At 42.5% G+C, this 20,826-nt stretch overlaps 1 protein-coding gene across 1 annotated transcript in view; it reads right to left on the bottom strand.

Annotated features, from left to right (window-relative positions):
- LOC309584592 (F-BAR domain only protein 2-like) overlaps positions 1 to 20,826 on the bottom strand; it is a gene marked incomplete at both ends in the record, with an annotated part of 99,199 nt that overhangs the window by 30,666 nt on the left and 47,707 nt on the right. Inside the window, 5 exon segments of the mRNA XM_082300686.1 lie at positions 2,152 to 2,263; positions 6,181 to 6,310; positions 10,551 to 10,654; positions 16,642 to 16,736; positions 17,395 to 17,437. Coding sequence (XP_082156812.1) covers positions 2,152 to 2,263; positions 6,181 to 6,310; positions 10,551 to 10,654; positions 16,642 to 16,736; positions 17,395 to 17,437 — 484 coding nt within the window.

The raw sequence follows: 20,826 nt of genomic DNA, 5'->3' as shown, positions 1-20,826 counted from the left end.
AAGGCAGTCTCAGCACCCTGAGCTGAAGGACCATGACTGCTAGAATGATCAACTCCCAGTCGACACTGAACTTGTGCAGGGTCTGCTGCTCCAGCTGGATCCCTACAAATCTATGGGGCCTGATGGGATTCATCTGAGACTCCTCAAAGACCTGGCTGATGTCATCACAAAGCCTCTCTTGGTGATTTTTGAGTGCTCTTGGGAATCCGTAGGGGTCCCAGCTGACTGGAAGCTAGATAACGTTGTCCCAATTTTCAAGAAGGGCAAGAAGGAGGACCCCAGAAACAACAGGCCTGTCAGTCTCACTTCAGTACCTGGCAAAATCATGGAAAAGATTATTCTGGGAGGTATTGAAAAACACCTGGAGGACAACGCAGTCATCGGTCACAGCCAGCATGGCTGCATGAGGGGAAAGTCCTGCTTGTTGAACCTGATTTCCTTCTATGACAGGGTAACCCATCTAGTTGATCTAGGAAAGCCAGTAGATGTCATCTTTTTGGACTTCAGCAAAGTTTTTGATACTGTCTCTCACAGGATCCTTCTGCACAGAATGTCCAGCACACAGCTGGATAACCATGTTACGTGATGGGTGAGCAACTGGCTCATGGGTCAGGCACAAAGGGTTATAGTAAATGAGGTAACATCAGGCTGGTGACTGGTCACTAGTGGGGTTCTGCAGGGCTCTGTCCTTGGCCCAGTGATCTTCAACATCTTCATTAATGACTGACACAAGACTCAAAGGAATACTAAGTAAATTTGCTAACAATGCTAAATTGGGAGGAGCTGTGAACTCCCTTGAAGACAGAGAGGCCCTGCAGAGAGACCCTGACAAATTAGAGAGATGGGCAATCACCAACCGCATGAAGTTTAACAAGGGCAAGTGCCAGATTCCGCACGTGGAACAAGACAACCCTGGTTGTGTGTATAGACTTGGGAATGAGAGGCTGGAGAGCAGCACCACAGAAAGGGACCCAGGGGTCCTGGTTGATGGAAAGTTGAATATGAGTCAGCAGTGTCCTGGCAGCCAGGAAGGCCAACCATGTCCTGAGGTGCATCAGGCACAGCATTGCCAGCCAGTCGAGGGGGGTGATTGTCCCACTCTGCTCTGCACTGGTGTGGCCTCACCTTGAGTCCTGTGTGCAGTTTTGGGTGTCACAATATAAGAAAGACATTAAGCTATAAGAGAGCATCCAAAGGAGGGCCATGAAGATGGTGAAGGGCCTAGAGGGGAAGCCATACGAGGAGCGGTTGATGTCACTTGGTCTGTTCAGCCTGGAGAAGAAGAGACTGAGGGGAGACATTGTGGTCTTCAACATCCTCATGAGGGGAAGTGGAGGGACAGTGCCAGGACAGGACCCGAGGGAATAGCCTCAAGTTGTGTCAGGGGAGGTTGGATATTAGGAAAAGGTTCTTCACCCAGAGGATGGTTGGGCACTGGAACAGGCTCCCCAGGGAAGTGGTCACAGCACCAAGCCCGACAGAATTCGAGAAGTGTTTGGACAATGCTCTCAGGCACATGGTGTGATTCTTGGGGTGGTCCTGTGCAAGGCCAGGAGTTGGACTTGATTATCCTGATGGGTCCCTTCCAACTCAGCATATTCTATGATTCTATGATCTTTAATGTTCCTTCCAACCCTAACAATTTTATGATTCTAAAATCAATTTCAAATGAGGGTAATGTGGCACAATGACAATGTATTATCACTTTTGACTTGGAAGTCAGATGAAATAAGAAAAATGTTTAGCTGGTTAAGCATACAGTAGTATGGGTGGTTATTTTTCAGGCTTTGAAAATATAGCAGAACTATGCTTAGGCAAGGCCTAAGTAGTATGTCAAGCATTGTGACAGAAGAAATGAGGTACTTTTAAGCTGTCCAAATTTACATGCAGCACCTACCTGACTACAGTAGAAACCCTTATTTTTGTTTTTCTCACTGAACACATTTTTGTAAAGCAGGGATATATGAACTCCTAGTCAGATGCGGGCCAATAGAAAGTGATAAGTCACTGATGTCACATATCAGGGGAAAAAACCCTGTGAATCTGCATTCTAATGTATATATATTTTCCCCCAAAATATTAAAAGTACAACCAGTGCATTTTTTTTTATTGTAACTTATTACATTCAAAACAATTTACTATTTAACTAACTTTGTGGGATCTGCTCCTTTAAAGTAGGCATTAACAGATTCAGTAAGGGCTACTGCAACAGGCACAATGTCCTGGTTTCCAAGTCTGACAGGGCTGGGACCACATGAAACACCTAGAATACATACAGTGTATAGGTTTAGTTTTCAAAAAGCTTAGCAATAGATTTCAGAATGGTTGACTACACCTGTCATTTTTATAAGAGGTTACTACCATCATGGTCACAGCAGAGTCTAAAATATTACTTGAGGCATGTAGAAAAATATAAACATAATACAGTACAATCACACCATCAAAACACTGCTTAGCAGCATAGAAAAACAGGACTATTGATGTGACATTTTGTAAATGGACAGACACAAGGAAATACAGATGAGACAGAGGAACACTGCATTAAAATGGCTACTGATGAAACTGAAGTCAACAGATAAAAAGAAAATTAGATGTTAACTACAATACCGTAAAAAAAGTCCCTACTGTATGCTTATAGTATGGAAAAACGTATGATAAAATAGTCACAGAAATGCAAAGAATTCAGTCGGGGTATGTATGAACATAAATGCACATACATTAATATTACCCCACATAAGTGAACCGTTGAACATTCTTTTAACTATTTCAGACAAAAAAGATTGCAATTCCCAAATAGAAATTGTTGGAGAAATATTTTGCAAATTTTCTGATGTTTGCATAGTAAAGATTCTGGGAGTACCTTGGAGGTACCTGGAAATATTTATCAGTTTACAAGAAAAATAATTACCAGGCCAGTGTTAGCCTTCATGCATCTGTGCCTACACAACAAAGTTACAATGCATAATTATAAAAAGTTACTCAGACCTCAGCTAAAGGTTTTTTGAAATGAATGAAATGTCAAATGAGAATTGACAAAGCCATTTGTCATGGGATTTTACTTTTCAGTAGTGTTTTATATGTGTACTGACTATAAGAGACAGTACTTGAAGTTCTATCTTTTTATTAGTTCAATAGCGTAGTAGAAAGCATCTTACTAATTTTTTTTGTACCACTGGTGAAACAGCCTGTATCAGATGCTTGTTGCAAGTTCTCAGGACAGGATGTCAAAGAGTTGTGCCAAGGTGGACTCGTGGTATCTTAGGCTGCAGTCAAGCTCACAGGTCCACTTCTGGGACCTTCAGCAGCACCAGAAAATCTGGCTTTGATGCCCTGCCACCTGCCTTAGCCCCAACCACTGTTAACAGCCCTTCAGCTGTGCTAACACAACAGCTAATGACACAAACATGCAAACAGTTGCATTGACACACTCAAAGAGGTTGCCAAGGTGCAGAATAAAAGACCGCATCATTGGCCATAAAAAGAGCAAATAAAATTCTGATCAAATTGTTTTAGTTCAGTTTAGGAACAATGATTCAGGTAATTTTAATATTGGCTAAACTGCTGCCATAAAAATGAAATGTATTTAAAAATATTATCTTTATTATTTGTATCTTCAAAGCCTTGTGTTATTTAGAAATACAGAAATGGTTTTATCTCCTTGTCTTATGAGAATAAAGATTGTCAAAGTAAAAATATATTTATTTTTCTTCCAAGAATGTAGTAATGACAAACTGAAGAATCAAGAGAGACCAATTTTCAGCTTGTTGGTGGGGGAGGGGGGAATAGATGGAAGATTATGTTGTATAAAAGTGACTATATCAAGTTTTGGTGACTTCGGCAACACATAATTTATGTACTTGAGCTTTCAAGCTACTTGTATCTGCCAGACACCAGAAATAGCTGGAGAGGTTTGTTTCAAAAGAAATACAATATTATTAACTGTAGTGCATTAGGATGATTAGTGTCCTGGGTTGCAGTGTATTCTATTACCATCCTCATGGGCTGTTGAAACCAGGTGGGGCAGTGTTTCCTTGCCTCCTTCCCCCAGACTATCTTCTGTTAATGGCTCATCAATGCCCTGCCGAATGACTCAGAGATAACTCCCTCCGGACTATCTTCTGTTAATGAGCCCATCAACGCCTGGCCTCATGACTCATCATCCCATTGTGAGATGCTCCACCCAGAGGGAGGAACCAAGCATTCCATCCTGGATATAATCTGAGATTCCAAACACCACAGACACCCTTTCCACTGGATTCCCAGAGGACAACAGCTACATAGCCACCACTGGATCTTCTGAGGAAGACCAGACCCTTTCTACAGGATCACTGCTTCAACAGAACCACATCCACCAGTTCAGGAGGACTGCAGCCACCATCTTATTTGACTGCTACCACCACCCTGACTAACAGGGTGTCAGGTTGTATCCTGACTCTGTCAGTTTGAACCAGTATTTTCTTTTATGTTTTCTTTTTTTTTTTTTTTCCTTTTCTTTAATTTCCCTATTAAATTGTTATTTTGACTTGGTGCCTCCCACTGGTTTGTTTTCAAACTAGTACAATTAGTTAACATGTAAATCTGCTTCTAGTACAATACCTGGTGGTGTCTCACAAAGCTTTTCAATTGTAGGAAGTGTTCCAATCAAAAGATCATCCTCTATTACATGTAAATAAAACAAAACATGGCAAAAAACAAAGTATTTCAAGAAAAAAATAGATGTTATAGGTGTTAATTTAATAAATAAAAAAACATTGCAAATGAAAAGGCTAAAGCATAAAAGTAATTCAATTATGCATGCCTACAAGTTCATTTGGAACAAGATAATTATAGTTAACTCTCAATTATTCAGAACAAATGGGGTAAGAGAAATACTGGATTGTCCAAAAGCCAAAAGCATACAGACAGTAGTGCAGAGTATATCCTCATGCCATCTGCACTATCCTTTCCAGGTCTCCAGGACTATTTAATTCATACAATCAATTCAGGTGAAACTGGCTTTATTTTTGCTAGGCCAGGTTAATAACCATATCAAACCCTGGTGTCAGTGCACACCTCCTTACCTCCTCCCTCACCTCACAATTTCCCTCTGTCACTGTCTCCAATAACACGCACACAGCTGGGGCTATTGATGCTGCTGCCACCAATTTCTAGTTCCTTGGCACCAGTGCTGAGGCCTGAGGAAGTGAGCCTGGATGGACTCTGGCAACCATAATATCAGTTATCTTTCTATGATGCTTCTCAACATTTGAGAAACTGGTGGACACTGAACTGTGCCAGCACTGCAACAGCTAAGGCTAGGTAGACCTTACTATCTTTGGTCCTGCACAGAGTGGAAACAGCTGCATTGCTTTCAATGCAGAACTCTTAATAGAAGCTGTGCAGATACTCTTCTGAGGTGCTGAGCCTGGATGAGGAATCCTTGGCATCAGTAACATTCAGAGATACCTGAGCATTAATTCAAGGGTTTAATTTTACTTGGGACTAAAGTGGTAATAGTGTTCAGGAATGAAATACTTCAAATCTACTACAGAAACAAGTTAAAATGTCCCCCCACAAATAATCCTCCTCTCCTATCCCACAAATCTCCTTGTATTTCTTCTGAAATTAGTGGCAGCACGGGAAGACCGATTTGCTTTTCATCTTCATCTTTATTGTTTGGTTGGTTGTTTTGCTTTCAGTAAACGCCTCTGTTTAGCTTACAATACTTCACTAACTTGAAGAAAAAGATGCATTAGTTTCATTTCTTTGGAAATTGCAATTACAGGATAAAAACAAAGTAAAAATAACATAAAAATAACTCAAATTTTGAACATTTATATTAATTCCAATTTATCAGTATCCCAAAATATTTCTGTACATGTACAATAACATCTTCTGAACAAATACATAACATTGTGCTTGATGAATAGAGAGCACACCAAATACAAATTGATGGAATATTTTAATTTTGAAAAATATTTCACTAGAGAGCATGCCATAATTGGATCTATGGTCTAATCTAGCCAAATCCACTGTCTTGTCTCTCAGGTAATTTAGAAGCAGGTATTGCAAAGAAGGCTTGAAGTACCTAGACTGAATTCACATATGGAACAGCGAACTCCAAGGAATGGTTTTCCTAACAGGTGGAACTCAGTGGCAGAATGTTACCATTTCTAAAATGAATTAAAATGGTTAACTTACCAACTGTAGGTGTGTTTGCTGCACTGAGGGAAGCAGAAGAGGATATTGAGGAAATGCTCTCTGCATGTGCCAAGGGAGCTGCAGGTGGTGGACTTGAGTTAGAGGTCAATGGAGGGCTGAATGGCCTAGGCTTAACACAAGAGATCACAAGAGTATTACAGAGACAGAAAGTGATTTTAAAAAGATGAAAATAGACTGTAAATAGTTCTTCATTTCATTCCCCAATCAATTTTATAGTGTTTCTCAACATCTTTCTTTTAATGCTTTATCTATCCTAGTTTTAGTGTAAAAGAGAGAACTTACATTTTCTATGGGAATGAATCCCATTATTTCAGAACTTATCATTATTAATTTTTTTGCCTGGCTAGGTAAGTCTAATGTATTTGATTATGTAACAGCCTGACAATAATTGTGCTGTAACACAGTAGCAGAACCTAACCCTATAGCCCTGTGGATGCATGCAGCAAATGTGGATTTTCAGAGATAAAGGAGAGCTACTAACAAAATGGAAGTGAGCCCAGCAGAGGGCAACTAAAATAGCTGAGGACTGGAGGACATGAGAGAGAGGGATAGGCTGAAGGACCTAAGTTTGTTCAGCCTGGAGAAGAGAAGCCTAGGAAGGGATCTACTATGTCTTTCACTAGCTACAAAGAAGATGGAGCCAGGCTCTATTCAGAGGTGCAAGAGCTATAAGAAAGGAAATTTTAGCTGAATGTAGGGAAAAAAATTCCTTCTTGTAACCTTGTGGTTAAGCCCTGGGACAAGTTGCCCAAATATGTTGTGAGATCTCCCTCCCTGAAGATTTTTGAAACTCAGCATGTCCCTGAGCAACCTGATGTAATTTTGAAGTTGGCCTTTCTTGGAGCAGGAGATTGGTCTAGAGATCTTCAAAAGTCCCTTCCACCCTAAATATGTGGATAGTTTTATGACCCATTTAACTGTTAAGGTATTAAAATAACTAATGAACAATTTGCGATTAACTTATCTAAAAGGTACTGGAACTCCTGAAGCATCTGCTTTGGTTGGGAAGTTTTTTTTTTTTTTTTTGGTTCTATCACACTTGTCACTGAGTCTATGACTTTTATACAGACTGAGAATTGTAAAAGGATGTGGCATATAATGAAGACAACTTGCAATCTTCTACTTATATCCAGATAATAGCCAATTTCTAACACATGTAACATTTGCAGAATCGTACTTTATAGCAGAACAATACCAGCTAATTTTTTCTCTTTAATTCTGATGATATGTATTGGGTCTGACTGAGGTAAAGGTCGCAGCCCTCCCAGTGCTGTGCTTTGCATTAGTAGCTGGAAGGGTGCCGATAAGAGACCAGTGTTTTGGCTACTGCTGAGCAGCGCTGCCCCTCTGACATTCCTTCTCCCCATCAAAGGGGATGGGAGTGGGCAAGATCCTGGGAGGGGACACAACCAGGCCAGCTGACCCAAATCAACCAAAGGGATATTCCATACCATATGATGCCAGCTCAGATATATAAGCTGAGAGAGAGAGGAGGAAGGGGGGGCATTCACGAGCTTCCAATGTTTGCCTTCCAGAGCAACCATTACGTGTGCTGAAGCCCTGCTTCCCGGGAAGTGCCTGAACATCGCTGCTGATGGGAAGTAGAAATTGCCCTTTTTTCCCCTTTAGCTTTTGCGTGCACAAATCTCTGCTTATTCTTTTCTTTTACTGTAATAAAATGGCTTTATCTCACCCTGCTGGCTGTTCTCCATCTTACTCTCTCCCCTGTCCCAAAGGGAAAGGGAGTGATAGAGTGACTTAGTGGGCACCCAGCACCCAGCCAGGGTCAACCCACTACATGTTATCAAGAACAGATTTCTTGGTCTAAGAGCAATTGCTACAATTTTATATTGGAATTAGAAAATAATCTCAAAATGAACCCTACCCTGACCTTATACTATAACAGAAAAGCAAAAGAGTTAAACAGTGTTTCAGTTTTGTTAAAGCATAAGACCAGATGTTTTTTCATAATGAGAATATGGTGAAAATATCTTGCTACTTTGAAAGACAATAAGAGGATCTTACCACAGTAAAATTTTACCAAGTCAGCAAGTCAAATGAAACCCAAAGAATCATAATATTCATAGAAGAGATTAAGCATGGCTTGGCCAGATATGCTGTCTGGGTATTTGCATTCTTTGCCACATTCTTTATCAGCAGGTGGACCTGCACTGCAAGGAGTGAGCAGAGATGAAGGTAGCGTGCAATCTCTCACTATCCAAATGGGCAGCTGCTGCAATCTGCCACCTCCCTTTTCCACCAACCAGCACCGTGTAGGGTGAAGTCACAGCAGGGCTACTTGTGTCAGCACATGACTGATAAAGATCTACTCAATCCCACTCATTCCCCAAAGCTTTGGTGATATCCCTAAATCAACTGCGTTTTGTTTATAATTTCACTAATATTTCATATTTTGAAAATTTTAATCCTACACATATGCTATCCTTTAATTTTCAAGCTATTGATTTGTTCAATTAAAAATATTCAGCTGATGCAAAATTTATGTTTTGGACCTTTCAAGTTCAGTTAAAAATTATTTTGTTATAGTAACATGTTTATCATTAACAACTTCATGCCTATCCAGCAGTAGTGAAAATTTGAGTATGTGATTCCCTGAACATTGTCTAGAAAGTAACTCCATTGTAACAGTGTGTTGTGGTTTAACCCCAGCTGGCAACTGAGTACCATGCAGCTGCTCCCTCACCTCCCCACCCCCAAGGGGGAGGAGAATCGGAAAGGAAAGATAAGCCTCATGGGTTGAGGTAAGAATGTATTGGATTTGTGTGACAAGGTTTTGATAGTGGGGGAGCTACAGGGGTGGCTTCTGTGAGAAGCTGCTAGAAGCTTCTCCCATGTCTTGCACAGCCAATGCCAGTCAGCTCCAAGAGGGACCTGCTGCTGGCCAATGCCGAGCCAGAGATGGTAGTAATGGCTCTGGAGTAACATATTTAAGAAGGGAAAAAGTTATTGGGTTGAAGAAAATTGCACCCAGAGAAGAGAGGGGTGAGAATATGTGAGAGGAACAACTCTGCAGACACCAAGGTTGGTGCAGAAGGAGGGGGAGGAGGTGCTTCAGACGCCAGAGCAGAGATTCCCTTGCAGCCCATGGTAATGACCATGATGAGGCAGCTGTGCCCCTGCAGCCTGTGGAGGTCAATGGCGGTGCAGAGATCCACCTGGAGCCCATGGAGGAGACCCATGCCGGAGCAGGTGGATTCCAGAAGGAAGCTAGTACCCCATGGGAAGCCCATGCTGGAACAGGCTCCTGGCAGTAACCTGTGGACCCATGGAGAGAGGAACCCACACTGGAGCAGGTTTGCTGGCTGGACTTGTGACCCTGTAAGGGACCCAACACTGGAGCAGGCTGTGCCTGAAGGACTGTACCCTGTGGAAAGGACCCATGCTGGAGGAGGGGAAGGAGTTCTCCCTCTGAAGAGGAAGGAGAGGCAGAAACAACATGTGATGAACTGACTGTACCCCTCATTGCCCATCCCTCTGTGCTGCTGGGGGGCAGAAGGTAGAGATTCGGGAATAAAGTTAAGCCCGGGAAGGAGGGAGGGGTGGGGGGGAAGGTGTTTTTAAGATTTGTTTTACTTCTCATTATCCTGCTCTGGTTTTGACTGGTAATACATTCAACTACTTTCCTGAAGTCGAGTCTGTTTTGCCCATGATGGTAATCAGTGGGTGATCTCTCCCCATCCTTATCTCAACTCATGAACCTTTAGATATATTTTCTCTCCTCGTCCAGCTGAGGAAGGGAGTGATAGAGCAGCTTTGGTGGGCACCTGGCATCCAACCAGGGTCAACCCAACACAAAAAACAATAATTGAAAGAAAAAAAAAGACAAAACCAATATAGTAACAGTAATAATAGTAAGACAGGGGAAGGGAGAGAGAGTAACAGAAGCCAAGAGAAACAAGTGATGCACAATACAGTTGCTCACCACCCAGTGACTGGTGCCCAGCACATCCCCAAGCAGTGATTGGCCCCTCCCAGCCAACTCCCCCCAGTTTGTATACTGAGCATGATGTTCTATGGTGTGGAATATACCTTTGGCCAGTTTGGGTAGCTGTCCCAGCTGTGCTCACTCCCAACTTCTTGTGCAGCTCTTCACTGGCAGAGCCTGAGACACTGAAAAGCCCTTGACTCAGGGTAAGCACTTCTCAGCAGCAACCAAAACATCAGTGTATTATCAGCATCATTCTCATACTGAATCCAAAACACAGCACTGTATCAGCTATTGAGAAGAAATGAACTCCTATCCCAGCCAAAACCAGGGCACAGTGTAAATGATATATCTGAAATTGAGTACAACAGAGAATTAAAAAAATCCAACAATCAATACCTACGCTTTCATTAATTCCACTAAGTTTCCCTGTAGACAATTTTGGTGTTGAAGCAGGCCTTGGAGGGGGTACAATGGTGCCTACAGAAAGAGGATTTGTGGGTTTTGCTGAAAGAAAGCAAATTTAAGAAAATCAATATTAGAAAGGTCACAGTGAACATAAATATGTACTCAATTGAACAGAATAACTGGAAATTATGCTTCTATTAAAAGTTCCTATTTTTCAAGCCTCATTTTGTAAAATTTACCACTAATCATGTTTTTAAAATAGGGCTATGTGCTACCTGGAAAAGTGACTCTAAAGATGGCATCATGGGCTTTCTCATTCCTCTTGAATGAATTTATACCACCTATTTCCAGAGGTTTGTATGTAAAAAGAATTCCCTTTACCTGAGTTCCCTTTTGTGTATAGTCTATATGGATTCAGAATATAGGACAGTTTTTCATGTCTAACAACAAATGGATAATTCAGTGGAAATTGATATTTGGTCCTGGCTGACAATGGCATAACTCTGCATCAAATTATACCCTCTGATATCCCACTGACTTCAATAAGTATACATCAGTATAGCAGATAAATTACTCTGTTGATTGCAAGAACACAGTAATTGCATATTATCTCTTAACCAAGCTATGAGAAGTAAAAAGCAGTTAAAAAAATACTGCCCTTTTGTAACCTAACAGACAACTTACAGATGGTGGCAACAGTACAAAAAATGCCACTTTTACATAGTGACTTTTCTGAATAGAACCGTACTTCAAAACAAATGTTAGAGGCCAGATAATGAGTATGCCAGATCTAAAATTAATTTCAAAATAGACTGAAACCCTAATATATGACTATGCCATTGCAGCACATCCTATCATCTCCTTTAAATTATTCTGGATGGTTCTTCTTTAATCAAATCAGTTAATATTATTTAAAAATGTAACTTTTAAGTATGGAATTTTCTCAGGCATTCAGCATAACTGCTGCCATTCAAGCATTGGAGTTTCATCACTGACTTGGGAAGAAACAAATTAGGCTAATACTGACCACATCCACTTTAAGAGTTGCAAACTCAAATGTCCCCAAGTAAATTCACTTCTGAAACATCAGTCATTCCTTTGAAATTTGTCTTATGCCCAGGAAGACAGTGCATATTAAACATTAAGTAGTCTGCTGCAGTACCACAGGTATTCGGTGAGTTATGGCCCACTTGTCCAAAGGCACTTTTCCTTTGCCCTAGAAGTATATAGCATTACCATATCATCCACGCTTCAAAACACTGTGTTAAAAAGAAAAAGTTTCAAATCTGAATTAACTCTATTTAATCTGAAAACATCTATACATTCCTATTTCTACAAAAGCAAAGCTCTCAACATTTAAGAAAAAGCAATGCTTTTAATTAAATAGTTTGATTTTTTCTTATTTCAAGCTGAATATTTATTTCATTGTCCTAACTTTAAATGAAGTTGGTGCTAACAAGCAGTTTAATATATTTTTAGAAAGAATCATGGAATCATTTAGATTGCAAAAGACCTCCAAGGTCATCAAGTCCAGCCACTAACCTAGAATTTCCAAGTCCACCACTAAACCATGTCCCCAAGTGCCATATCTACATGGCTTTTAAATCCCTCCAGGGATGATGACTCACGCACTGGCCTGAGCAGCCTATTCCAATGCTTGAGAACCCTTTCAGTGAAGAAATTTTTCCTAATATCCAACCTAAACCTCCCCTGGTGCAGCTGGAGGCCATTTCTTCTCGTCCTGGCAGAAGAGACCGACCTCCACCAGATCCCTCTATGGAGCCTGCCTACCCTCCAGCAGCTCAACACTCCCACACAACTTGGTGTTGTCTGAAAACTTGCTGAGGGTGCACTTGGTCCCCTTGTCCAAATCATCAATAGAGATATTAAACAGAACCAGCCCCGATACTGAGCCCTGGGGAACCCCACTAGTGACCAGACACGAACTGGATGTAGCACCATTCAGCACCAGCAAAGAGTGCACCTGTCCAAGCCATGGGCTGCAGCTTCTGCAGGAGAATGCCATGGGACATAGTACCAAAGGCTTTACTAAAGTCTAGGTAGACAACATTCCCAGCCTTTCCATCATCCACCAGGCGGGTCACCTGGTCATAGAAGGACATCAGGTTGGTCAAGCAGGTCCTGACTTTCCTAAACCCATGCTGACTGGGCCTGATCCCCATGTTGTCCTGCATCTGTCACATGATGGCATTCAAGATGATCTACTCCAAAACCTTCCCCAGCACCGAGGTCAGAATGACAGGCCTGTAGTTTCCTGGATCCTCCTTCCAGCCCTCTTTGTAGATGGGCGTCACATTTACTAAATTCCAGTCAACTGGGACCTTCCTGGTTGACCAGGACTGCTGATAAATGATTGAAAGTCGCTGTCTTGGGGTGACTATGATGTGTATCCCCTATCGCTGCTTTATGCCCAGAAATTAATTTTGTGCCTTTCTGTGCCTTTAAACTGAGCCTGAGAGGGGGGAGAGGAAAAAAAACTGAGCAAAACTTTCAAAGCAGTTTGCAGTTTGTTTCAAGGACGCAGAGATACAGACTCCTCTGTGTTCTGCTGCAGCGAGAGAGAGCGCAGAGAAGCACTCTTCTTGCTTTTCAGCCAGTTTTTTTTCTGGCTCCTTTTTCTCCAGAGGGAGATGGAGAGTTGAACTTTATTTTCCTGGGACTTCAATTTTTCCCTTTTTCTCTGCTGGACTGTTTCAACATCAGAATACATCAGGAGGACTTTCCACCGAGGCTTTGGCCCTGGAGATGAGCCACGACCCAGCTCCGAGGAGGAGGAGAGAGACCATACCTACGGAAGGACTCTGAAATTTTCCCAGGTTTTGTGTCCACAGAGAGAGGTTTTATTATTTAGCATTATTATCCTTTCCCTGTGTGTTTGTTAAATAAATAGTTTTTATCTCTTTCACTTTCCTCCGAGGAAAATCTATTTTTTCCCAAACCTGGTAGGGGAAGGGTAGTTGTAACCTGCCTTCTATCAGAGGATATTTTCCTCCAAATTTGTCCAAACCAGCACAGTCACTCAGTGAGCACTTCAACCAGCTCCCTCAGTACTCTTGGGTGGATCTCATCCCGCTCCATAGACTTGTGTGTGTCTAACTGGTGTAGCAGGTCACTGGCCATTTCCCTGTAGATTATGTGAGCTTCATTCTGCTCCCCATCCCTGTCTTCCAGCTCAGGGGGTGGGTACCCTGAGAACAATTGGTCTTACTATTACATATATGTGGTAGCCTGTTAACCCACTGCTTTTTGTGATGCCATGTTCCCCTTCCTGCTCCCCCCGCCCTTAGCCTTGGCCACTCCCTCAGGCTCTCCCTATTGGTTCATGTACCCCAACCCCCCCCAGGTATCGCCCCTGGGCCCCTAACAAAACCCCCCCGTGCTCAGACCACGAGGTCTCTCTCTGCCTCTGGAGATCGTGGGGACAAGATGTGATTAAAGCCATCTCAATCCTCATGAGAGACCCTTTTCACTTCCTTCATCATCACTGGTTGTAATGCTGATAGCTGACCAGAGCAAGATTGTGGGGCCGTCCGAAATGGACTGTGGGATGCGATGGGTCGCATTGCCCTAGGAAACCTGTGCTGAGCTCTCAGGGAGCTACAGCCTGCTAAGCAAAATCTAGCGGTTACAACAATATATATATATAAAATATTTATCCTTAAATATGTTACAAATGTGGATTGAGTAGCCAATAATCTTATCTGAATACCTAAGTGAGGAAGAGACAATCTAATGAATTCCGTAAGCTACATTTGTTATATATAAAACATAACTTTTAAGGAATATGAAGTGGAGGAATAAGTTGCACTTAAAACCCTAACGGTTACATAGCAATGTTGGTTGCTACTAAGAGGACATTACTAAAGCCAAGAAGAATTAGCACTAGTTGAATATAATTCTCCTGTTGATATACATTTTTTTCTCACTCTTCTTCAATCTGTATGAGCAGATACAGATGAAAACAGAAAGCCATGACTGTGAACAGAGAATCTATAATAATTTTTGGAAAAGGAATACCCAGCTAAAAGAAACAGTGACCACTTCCTCTCTCATGCACATGGGAGGACAAGAGTCTCTACACTAAAACAGTAGGGATTGGAAAGTAGACATGCAATAGGCAGACTGAAGAGAACTATGAAAGTGTCTGATACTGTTAACAAATAGTAGATTCCACCTTAAATCCCCTGAGATAATCAACATAAATAATTTAATTGAATAATTTTAGTAAGCAGGTTCAAACATAGCACTACATGTTTGTCTCGGTTTTGAAAGACAGGTGTCTGCTAAGGAAGGCAGAAGCCCCCCTTGAAGTGGCAGATATAACCCCTTTTCCCTCCAAGTTATTATATTTTGAAATCAAGGGCCTTTAGGCAAAGATGTGGGAAATAGGAATAACAGTTCTTTACTATATATATATATATATATATATATATATATATATATGTATATAACCAGTCAAACAAAACAACAACAACTATGGCAGTAACAGCAAACACAAACCGAGTCCCAGCCTTCTTGGCTGTCAGGCCCTTTCCCCTCGGGTGCAGTTCCGCTCGCAGCCGGCAGGGGCGCTGGCGGCTCCCGGTGAGCAGGGCAGGTGCGATGGTTCCCCCGCGGCTGCAGGGGGCGCTCCGGAGCGAGCTCGGGAAACACGCGGCACTCGTGCCCTGGGATCCCGGGAGGGGAAGGGAAGGGAAGGAACAAAGGCTTCACAAACCCCTGGGCAGCCGATCCCGGACTCTCAGGAACAGCAGGCTGGAGCGGCAGGGACGAGCACAAATCCCGGGTGGCAGGCGAGATGTATCCAGATGGGAAAACCCCACGGAGGCCCAGGCAGGCAGGGCGAGCAGAGCTACAGCATAGCGAAAACTCGAAGCAGCAGCAGCGGGGCAGGGCAACCACAACCCGGCCTCCAGCAGGGCAGGGAAAGCAGCTTTTGGGGTCCCGGCGTTGTTTCCAGCAGGAAGAAAAAAACGGCCAAAAGAAAGAAGCAGCAGCTCCCTTCTCTGCAGCTTCTCTCTCCAGACGCTCAGAGCGAACTGACCCCACACCCAGGTGTAGACAAAGGAGTAGCCAGGCCCACCCCACTCCCCTTTTTGTCTTTCTTAAGTACAGCTATTTGTCCCCTAGCAACATGCATATGGGAGAAAATTCCTTTAACAGAAAAAAAACTAAGACTAAACTAAAACCCCAACACTGTTATTGTTTCAGTATGTCCTTCTTTCTTAACTAGTTTCTCAACATCTCCTGCTCTCATCAGTCTCTTCAACACACGTAGCCAGGCACTTACATGGTATTTTGCCTCCCTCTCTGCCTTTTGAATGTAAAAATCAATATTGCCTGTTTCTGTAAACTCCCCCCCCCCCCCAAGTTTCAGGAAAGCCTGCCAATATCCTGCCCACACTAATATACTCCAAAAACCTGCACCCAAAATTTACACACAGTTTTAGTCCCTTCCCCTCCACCTCCCATACTCCTCAGCCCACCCTCTTCCTCCTAATACACCTACTCTCAGGTGGTGCCAGGAACTACCCCTTAATTCCAGACTCAGTCTCGCCATTTTTCTCCCACACACACCTCCTAACAGATTCATGGTTTCCTACAGGAAACAAGTTCATCACAGCAAAGCTCCACAGTGGCTTTGTGCTGCATAGGTCAACAGGCTTTCCTGGAAAGAAGAAACCCATCCCTATTCACAGTGCCAATTCAGCATCTCAGGTGCTGTGACAACCTCCATTTAATTTACAAACTTTGTAAAAATAAGATTCTATTCTTCCTCCAGCATAAAAATGATTATTTTTTGTAATGAGAGAATGAGAGAAAAAAAAAGATAAAAGCAAGATAGAATTTTCCTAAGGTTTCTAGTGTTCCCTCTTCCCCCTTGCTCCCTAGCTTGAACACCTGGCATACTGCACTCCAAGTTGTGTATAATAACATAGGATACTGCTTTACAAAATTCTTTCATTTCAATAGTCAAAGCACATCTCCTTGCAATGACTAAAAAAGCAACAACAGACCATCCCAAAGAATATGCAGAAAACATTTTCTACTATCAAATATTTTACCTGAGGAGGATGAGGATACCAAGGAGGCTGAAGAGGAAGATTCAAGAGAACTGCTAAAGAGTGGATCCCATGCCAGAAGGTCACTGTTTCCCTTTCTATAGTAAATGTTACAATTAGACTATTAATGAAAGATGTATTTACTCATAAAAATACAATTACAACTTTGGTAATTCATATTCTGTATTAGTTAGTCTTTGAATTTAAAAATTAAAAGTATTTACAAATTGTAGATCAAGGAACTGATTTACACATAAGGAAACTATTCGAACTGATAATTGGTGGGAGTTTGTGTGTGGATATATTTCATAATAGTAAATTATTTTCATTTTCAAAAAGGCATACATCTACAAATCAATTTGTTTCAGTATATACATATATGAGCAATGTATATAGACCTATCCAAATTTGGGACTTGTAATCTTAAACACTTTACAATGGAACAGTATAAATATGATGGAAACTAAATCTGTCTTATTTAAAACCTGAAATTTTAATCAAAGCCAATATTTTGTAGTCACATAATTATAAATATCAATTGAGACAGATCAGAATGAAGCAAACACATTAGAAGGGGAAAATGAGTGGATAGAAATCTCCATTGTTACATAATTACTCATTAACTCTTACAATGCAATAAACGCCTGGCTTAAAATAGCAGTCAACTGATATTTCCAATGAGTCACAGCGTCAGATCAAAATAAAACCAAATTCCCCCAAAATTACACTTGATATAATTTTAAAAGTTGAACTTACTCATTAGCTGGAGTAGAAAGCTTTGATTTTGTTAGCTCTTCACCTAAGGAAAAGACATGGCATTATCACCACTCTAAAATAAAAATCTTTCAGCTTCATTATTTATATTGTCTCTGATAATATAAATTCAGATGCTCCTGAAATACCTTCTAAAAGGAGAGGACTAAACAGAGCAATGCATTTCAGGAAGAAGTGCTGGTCACTTGAAATTTCTTCCTTAAATTATACTGTTTATATCAATATTATTTTTCAGGAAACCTGGCTTGGTTTCCCACTGTGAAAAACACTAGAGACTAATGCTCTTCCCTCTATCTCCATGGCCATATTTTGTGAATGATACTAAACATGTGCAGATGGAAGGGTTTTAACAACCTACACAAGAGTCATTTCTATGGATACTCCCCCATACACACTTTGGCTCTTGGACTTGTTTGTCATCACTGTCACAGACAGACTCATCTGTTTCCCAGAACAAGGAACAGCTGAGTATACAAAAAAAAAAAAAAAAAAAAAGAAGAGGTCTTTGGTGGGCTTCTACTAGCTGCTTTGAAATTTTGACCAAATAACTTATTTTGTCCATTGAATTTATTGTGAGTAGTGAAAAAGCAAATATCATGAAGGTACCTAGAACTGACAAGAGAATTTTTTTTTTTTTACTTAAAATACAAATAGTTATAAGTTTATTTCTTCAATATTAAAAAAAAAGATTTTCATGCCATGTTAAAAAAATGAATGTAAATAGACTAAAAGTTAAATATTCACACTTACTAGATGCATTTCGATTAGTTTGTGCCTGAAACAGAAAAGAATAAATTCTTTTACTAACTGTCGAATAAAACACTTAATAGTCCCAAGGTTCTTATTTCCACTCAGTTTTCCATGTGTACTAGTTTGAAAACAAACTAGTGGGAGACACCAAGTCAGAATAACAATTTAATAGGGAAATAAAAGGAGGGGGAAAGAAAAACAAAAAAAAAAACCAATAGAAGCGGATAACACTGGGTTAAACTGACAGAGTTAAGATACAACCTGGCACCCTGTTAGTCAGGGTGGTGGTGGTGGTCTGGTGGAATGGTGGCTGCAGTCCTCCCGAAGTGGCAATCCTGCAGGAAAAAGAAGGGTCTGCTCCTCCTCAGAAGGTCCAATGGTGACTGTGTAGCTCCTGTCCTCTGGAAATCCAGTGGAAAGGTTTTCTCTCTGGTTTTCAACCTCAGCTTATATCCACGCTGGGATGCTTGGTTCCTCCCTCTGGGTGGAGCATCTCACAATGGGGTAATGAGTCATAAGGCCAGGTGTTGATTGGGCTCATTAACAGATGATAGTCCAGAGGGAGTTATCTATGAGTCATGCGGCAGGACAATGATGGGCCATTAACAGCAAGATAGTCTGGGGGGAGGAGGCAAGGAAACACTGCCCCACCTGATTTCAACGGCTGATGGGGATGGTAATAGAATACACTGCAACCCAGGACATTATCCACCCCTTATTCTATTACCATCTACATCATCCCAAATCAATACCTTCTTTAAACTCTACACACACATATGTATATATATATATACACACATATATATATATATACATACAATGAAACCCTACACACCGTTCTCACCTAAGATTAGGTCTCCTTGCGGTACACAATGGGTTTCCCCATCTTTTTGCATTACCCACCAAGTGCAACCAGGTCCTTGAGCAAAGACAATCCCACGGATGGGTTTGCCTTTGCCTGAGGTGGGATTGATCCAAACAGTCTTTCCTAAAATACCCCTCAGGTGTACCGCAGGGACTCTATCTCCATCCACTGTGTGCAAGGGTTCAGACTCGGCGGGACCAGCTCGATTGATGGACCCTCGGGTATTGACCATCCAGGTGGCCTTTGCTAAGTTCACTTCCCAATTTTTGAAGGTACCCCCACCAAGTGCCTTTAGGGTGGTTTTAAGTAGTCCATTGCAGCGTTCAACTTTTCCAGCAGCTGGTGCATGATAAGGAATATGATATATCCATTCAATACCGTGTTCTCTGGCCCAGGTGTTGATGAGGCTGTTCTTAAAATGAGTCCCGTTGTCCGACTCGATCCTGTCAGGGGTGCCATGTCTCCACAGAACTTGCTTTTCCAGGCCCAGGATGGTGTTCCGGGCTGTAGCATGGGGCACAGGGTAGGTCTCCAGCCATCCAGTTGTCGCTTCAACCATGGTCAACACGTAGCGCTTGCCTTGGCGGGTTTGGGGAAGGGTGATGTAATCAACCTGCCAGGCTTCCCCATACCTGTACTTTGACCATCGTCCACCGTACCACAGAGGCTTCACCCGCTTGGCCTGTTTGATTGCAGCACAGGTCTCACAACTGTGGATGACCTGTGAGATGCTGTCCATGGAAAGGTCCACCCCTCGGTCACGGGCCCATCGGTATGTTGCATCTCTCCCCTGATGACCAGAGGCATCATGGGCCCAACGAGCTAGGAATAATTCTCCCTTGTGCTGCCAGTCCAGATCCACCTGAGATACTTTCACCTTAGCAGCTCGGTCCACCTGCTCGTTGTTGCGATGCTCTTCATTAGCCCGACTCTTGGGTACGTGCGCATCCACGTGTCGAACCTTCACGGTCAGCTTCTCTACTCGGGCGGCGATGTCCTGCCAAATCTCAGCGGCCCAGATGGGTTTCCCTCTGCGCTGCCAGTTGGCCTTTCTCCAGCGATCCAGCCATCCCCACAGAGCATTAGCTACCATCCATGAGTCGGTGTAGAGATAGAGCCTCGGCCACTTCTCTCGTTCAGCAATATCCAAAGCCAGCTGGACGGCTTTAAGCTCTGCAACCTGACTCGATCCACCTTGTCCCTCGGTAGCTTGTGCAACTCGTCGTGTGGGGCTCCATACTGCAGCTTTCCACTTTCGGCTAGCGCCTACAATTCGGCAGGAACCATCAGTGAAGAGGGCATAACGTCTTTCACTCTCCGGTAGCTCATTATATGGTGGGGCTTCCTCAGCACGAGTCACTTGCTCTTCCTCTTCTTCAGAAGATAATCCAAAAGTCTCACCTTCAGGCCAGTTTGTTATAATTTCTAGAATCCCAGGGCGATTCGGGTTTCCAATACGGGCACGCTGTGTGATGAGGGCAATCCATTTGCTCCATGTGGTGTCGGTGGCGTGATGCATGGAAGGAACCTTTCCCTTGAACATCCAACCCAGCACCGGTAGTCGGGGTGCCAGAAGCAACTGTGCTTCAGTGCCAATTACCTCAGAGGCAGCTTGGACTCCTTCATAGGCGGCCAAGATTTCCTTCTCTGTGGGAGTGTAGTTGGCTTCAGACCCTCTGTAGCTTCGGCTCCAGAATCCCAGTGGTCGGCCCCGAGTCTCACCAGGCACCTTCTGCCAGAGGCTCCAGGACAGACCATTGTTCCCGGCTGCAGAGTAGAGCACGTTCTTCACCTCTGGT

This window comes from Coloeus monedula (assembly GCF_965178545.1).
Source record: "Coloeus monedula genome assembly, chromosome: W".
In the NCBI taxonomy this organism is placed as follows: Eukaryota; Metazoa; Chordata; class Aves; order Passeriformes; family Corvidae; genus Coloeus; species Coloeus monedula.
This window is presented reverse-complemented; position numbering and strand designations above follow the sequence as displayed.